We start from the raw sequence: 6048 nt of genomic DNA, 5'->3' as shown, positions 1-6048 counted from the left end.
TTATTTTTCAGCACCTAGGTGTTTAACAACCAGTTAAAATACACCAAATGCAGGAAATCACATCAACTTTATTAAAACATTTCTGGGAGAGGACCTCCAGACCCCGGCCGGCCTGCCTGCTGGTTGCGTTCCAGCATCGATTGGTTTACAAATGAAAGCCTGTTACTTGGTCTGAGTCCTGCTGTTCTGATTCTGTTCAGTTTTATGTAAAGAGTTTTCTGTAATAGTTTGAAGAAGTGGCAATACATTTATTATGCTCGTTACGTGAATAGGTAAAGTGTTAAAGTGGTTGTTGATGCTGTTCATTTTCTCAAAACTGTAATGTTTGGAAGTTGAATTTAAAAATGTTGTTAATTAAGTGCTTTGAATGAAAAACAACCCATGTTTATAAGTATAAAAATTGTATTAACACTATTAAAGAACAGGTCTTACTGTAAGTATTTATGTTGCATTCATATTTTCACAGCATTAAAGAGACAAATTGAAGAAAATTAATTAATAAACATGAGGGTTATGAGGGGGCCCCTGAAACTTGTTCTCCCCTCTAAGGGGTCCTTGACCCAAAACGTTTGAGAACCCCTGGTTTAAGCCTCGAGTAGACTCCTGCAGCTTGGAGCATCCTTTCGGCCTTATGCTGCTCACTTCCTAATTGTTTCATTGCAGGGCTTACTTTAACACTTCAACAGGATTTGACCTCTGGGTGATGCTCATTCTAATAACTTTCCTGTCTGAAGGCTAAAGGATTTCCTGGGTGTTTTTTTTTTTTGGGGGGGGGCGGGGGGGGGGTTCTGATGGAGGAAAAATTCTCATTTTTACAAGCTTATCATAAGGAAAAGGTTTGTGTGTGTGGAGACAAGTTTATTGCTTAGTTGCAACAGTTCAAGTATTATTTGTGTGTGTGTGAGAGCGCACGAGAAAGAGAGAAAGTGTGTGAGAACCGTGGTCACTGCTTCAGCGAGGCAGTGTAGCGTGCATTACAGGAGTGATCAGAGGCGGCCCGGGCCAGCACTGCTCCAGCACCCTGCTAATCCCTGCGTTTTCAGGAGCCCTGGCCCGTACTTGATGAGCTTGAGCAAGAAAAGAGTTGTTCTCTCTTTCTCTCTCTTGTTTCTCTCTTTGTCTCTCGTTTTTTCAGTCCCCCTCTTTTTTTTCTCATGCCTCCCACCCCCCAGTCTCTCTCCATCCCCTGGAGCAACTTGGCGAATGAATGGATCACAAGTGTTTACTCAGCAATTTTGTCTGTTCCTCTGTGCATCTCTGCATTTGACCGAAAAGAGAATTAGTGAGCTGCATTCATCAAATCAGACGATGAGTGTAAATTTAGCTTGGGGTCATTTGGATATTTTCAGCTGCTTTTTTAACAATGTATTTAATGTACAGTAAATCTCTAATGTTCATCTCAGCTCTAGTTGTTTGGGATTATAATTGACACTAACAACCAGTGTGGGGGTTCACGAGGATCTTAAAAATAGTGGGGTTTTTTAGATTTCAGAATAGCAGGAAAGTTAGAAACAAAGATGACGCCACTGTTTTGAAACAAAAGTTTTAAAATGAAGCAAAAAAACAAACAAACAAAAAAAAGATAAACTCGTTTCAAATAGTCTAAGTCTTGTCTCTTGTGTCCTAGAATAAAATGACACAAACTTATGCTGTAATTAATTATGCACAGTTAAAGTCTTTGTCCATAAATGACCTTTTTTGGCCACTATGGCCTCATAGTGTGGGAATTTCTCTAACTTGGTATCTAAAACATTCAGCTGAAGTTAAAACTCATATTTATTGTTTAATACAATATTCAAGTATTTGAAATGTTTAACAGAGTAAATCCTTTTTATCATGATTTTGACCTAAACATCAGTTACACATGCCAAAAAAGTTAAGCAGCAACAAAATACTTGTGCAAACTGACACCTGAACATCCATCCATCCATTATCTTTTACCCACTTCTTCCATTTTGGGTCACAGGGGTCGCCGGTGCCCATGTCCAGCAATCACTGTGCGAGGGGCGGGGTACACCCTGGACAGGTCGCAAGTCCATCATAGGGCCACATAGAGACAAACAACCATTCTCTCTCTCACTCACACCTAGGGACAATTTAGAGTTACCAATCAGCCTAACATGCATGTTTTTGGTCTGTGGGAGGAAACCGGAGTACCCGGAGAAAACCCACGCATGCACAGAGAGAACATGCAAACTCCACCCAGAATAGCATCCGGACCGGGATTTGAACCAGAGACCTGCTTGCTGAGAGGCAGCAGCTCTACCAGTTGCGCCACCGTGCTGCACACACCTGAACATATCAATGCAATTCAGTTTATTTATATAGCGCCATATCACAACAAAGTTGTTTCAGGGCACTTTACAGAAACATTCACATACATAAAAGCCAATTAGTAAAGTTCTCTGTCTAAGGAATCCAGCAGACACTTTGGATCTTCACTTCATCACAGTCTCCCATCCTGAGCAAGCACAATGGCAACAGTGGAAAGGAAAAACTCCATTTTAACAGGAAAAAACCTCCAGCAGAACCAGGCTCAGGACAAGCGGCCATCTGCTTTGACCGGCTGGACAGGAAGGAGAGACAAACGAACACAGAATGGTAGGTCCAGATGTAGGTCCAGATGTAGGTCCAGATGTAGGTCCAGGTGTACCTGAAAGACAAAAACACGTCAAGGATAGAAAAAGTAATTACAAATACAAAACAGTTTGAGCAGAGTAAGTAAAGACAGTATTGTGAAGAAGTGTGGTCAGTTTGTCTTCCAGCAGTCTATCATAACTAAGGGACAGCTCAGGAAACCCAAGCCGACCCTAACTATAGGATTTAGCAAAAGGAAAGTCTTAAGCCTAGTTTTAAAACTGGACACTGTGTCAGTCTCACAGACAGAAACTGGAAGGTTTCACAAGAGAGGAGTCTGATAACTGAAAGCTTTTCTTCCCATTCTAAGAAGCAAATAAATTATAGTAAAGGTGTCTCAGTCTAACTTTCCTGAATAAATGCATTTTAACAGTCAAATCAGCTGCATTTTCAAAAGCCGATACGCGGAAACAGGAACACGCAGAGGGCGATTCGCTGGGTATTTCTTCAAAATTTAACAAGAAAACCACCAAAAAACATTATTTGTTTGCTCGACATTATAGCAAAGGTGTGTCTCAGTTAAACTTTGACTTAATAAATGCACTTCAATGGTCAAATCAGCTGCATTTCACCGAGGCAGCGCAACAAAATCAAGCTGGTTGCTCCAGGCGAGCTGGACAAAGGTGGCAATATATGGCAAGCCAGTTGTGTCATTAATGGCCACTTTTTACCTATTACATGACACAACGGCATACCATACAACTCCAGCGCCATCTAACAGCTGAAAATGATAGTGTTCGATATTTTCTGTCAGAATGAATGAAAACGGTCACATCTCAACCAAAATTTGGTTTATAAATATGGGAAAAAACAGACATAAATACGTCTCTTCGGTGTATAAGTCGCAGATCATGCAAATTATGCAAAAAAGCCAGACTTATAGGCTGAAAAATACGGTACTCTGAAAGGTCCCATGTGACTTTATCTTGCGTTTATGATAGTAGTGTGTTGCATGCGTGTCTCTATGCATACCTTGCTAAGGGTAAACAAAGCTGTCAACAAAGAAACTAGTCATTGTGCACAACTATGGCGAATACGTGCACAGCGCACTGTCCGGTCCATTTATGGGACTGAGAAACAAGAATGGCGCTGAGGTGCAGAAAGGTGAAAGGAGGCTCTGATGGGGCAGTGGCAGGGTGGTTTGGGAGGGGATTAGCAAGAGGCAGCGGGCCCCGAGGCAGAGGGCCTCGTTTCCTGGTCTGAGCCCCTGTTTGTCCTGCCTGACCTGGCAGCTTTGGGGGCAGATCCTGCCTGGATACATCCCCACTCCCACGCCTGTCTATAGCTGTTAACCACTGGCGGTGAGTAGGCAGCTTAGTAATGTCTGAGCTGTGGCTGCGTCGTGGTGCGAGGGGGTGTCCAGTCATCGGTGGGAGGGGGGTTACTAGCTGCTGTGTGCTGGCAGAATGTCATTTAATGGGCATAGAACCATGAAAGGAGACTAAAAACACAATTCCTTAAGCTAGGCAACATGTTGATCATTTTGATGAAAAAAAATGGAGATGTTTTAAAAATATCCAAACATCTCATATTTCTATACCGTCTCTCTGCCTCTCACCAATATTGGATAGCACATGCATACTGGCAAAATACATATTTTATATTTGGCCCTTATATTGCCATTTCATTTTTGGGGGGGGGGGGTTAATGAAACTAGAATGCATTAGGGCTTTTTAAATTTATTTTTATGTATGTATTTATTTCAAAAAGTGCATTAGAAAACAACAAAGGATGAATGTAGATGTCCTGGATGGTGTGGAGACTGCTACCAGTTGCAGCTCGTTCACATTTGATAGGTCACTTTTCTTTTTTCTTTTTTTTGCTCTCTATCGCTTTATTTCTTCCCCCCCACAATTATTTTATACTGTTTGTGTCAATTGTCATTCTAACAGCTTTTAATTAAACTTTCTTTGCAGACTAGAAGAACTTAAAATTAGCTGATTTCTTTCATTTATTACAAATTCTGCTGTAGACTTTTAAGTGGATGGTTCATATTTGGTGGTTAAATTGAAAAATCACCCATTTTGACGAATGTTAATATTTGTTATTGTAAAAATCTTTCAGAAAATGTGCGATTTTTATGCCTTATGTCTGGATTTCCTGTTCATCTGTTTATTTTTTTTATCTTTAATTTGCCATACAGCGTGCAATCAGGTTGTCAAATGTCCATGCATCATTGCGAACTTTTCCATCTCAGACATTCTTATTTCTCCTTGCTGTTAAAATCAGTGGAAACTGGTCATTACTGTAACCGTCTGTTTTCCTAAAACATTTTTTTTCAATGAACCGTGGCTTTCAGGGTGCTTAAAGAGTGTTTTCTGTGCAACTACTGTGTGCACAACAGTGTTTTTACTTCCAAACCCATAAGATAACATGTCTCTTCTCCCCCAAGAGGCCTGTTTGATTATCACTTTTCAAAAGTGAAGATGAAATGTGGCGATATTTACTTTACTTCCTCAAAACCTTTGGTAGTTTAATTGCTTGCTTTTAGAGCCTTGTTATTATTTTTTCAGCGTTGGATTGGCTGTTGGGTTTGGAGGGTATACTATGATAATGTGCAGATCTCAGAGTGTTGTTTCTCTAAAGCTGCAGTGAAAGGCCAGAGGACAGCAGAGAGACAGAGGAAGGACCACTAAGGACTAATTAGTGTTTCAGATAACCTCTTTGTAAAAAGACAGTTTTGGATTAAGACAATAGTGATGTTCATTAAAAAATAATGAATCTTGCAACTCCATGTGCCCTATTTGTATAATTTTGTACTATTTGTACAATGTTGAAAGTAAAAAAAAAAAAAGTTGCAAAAGTTTTGGGAACAAAATAGATTTTTATTTATTTTTTCAAATGATGTTAAAACTAAATTAATAACTCTTTATTTTTCAATACAAACGTTTAAAGAAAATATTGTGTCTTTACTGACTCTGGTAATAAACACCCCCTGGTTACATCTTGTTTTGGGTCATTTGTGTAATTCGCAGACAAATACTTTGAATGCAACTGAGTCTAAAAGGTGACTTTTCCTGCAACTATAAACTCTAAACTGAGTGCCCCCAAGCAATTGGCACCTCAAGAAAAAAAAATAGATCCGCCACTGGTGTGTGTGACGTGCAAAAAATCAGAAGTTTATTTATTTGTGTCTATAATTTTTCGTTGTTCTTTGACAAATTCCACAGCTATTAACAATTCTCCACCAAGAAAAGTCTCTTTTATTTTTTGGGTGGGAGGGTGGGTGTGGACCCAGTTGCGTCACTCCTGCCCAGTCTTATAAAACTGTCCGCGCCTTCTCTCACCTGGACTGACGCATCCAGACAGAGGCGCAGGCCAGGGGCTCATTTTGGCCACAGCATAGTGGGGGGGTTATTGTCAGAGCTGCTTCCTCCGTTCTCCTCCACTGGTCCTAATATTACTTCTTTT

The 6048-nt window shown here is 40.3% G+C and overlaps 1 protein-coding gene across 1 annotated transcript in view; it reads right to left on the bottom strand.

The window, feature by feature from the left end:
* The window catches only part of LOC119430692 (voltage-dependent R-type calcium channel subunit alpha-1E-like), a 35861-nt gene extending 31857 nt beyond the window's left edge, over nt 1–4004 (bottom strand). The window contains exon 1 of the mRNA XM_037698153.1: nt 3863–4004. Within this exon, the coding sequence (XP_037554081.1) occupies nt 3863–4004 (142 nt within the window). The remainder of the gene's footprint in view (nt 1–3862) is intronic.
* Nucleotides 4005–6048: the final 2044 nt, after the last annotated feature.

This window comes from Nematolebias whitei, chromosome 3 (assembly GCF_014905685.2).
Source record: "Nematolebias whitei isolate Nwh7 chromosome 3, NemWhi1, whole genome shotgun sequence".
Lineage (NCBI taxonomy): Eukaryota > Metazoa > Chordata > Actinopteri > Cyprinodontiformes > Rivulidae > Nematolebias > Nematolebias whitei.
This window is presented reverse-complemented; position numbering and strand designations above follow the sequence as displayed.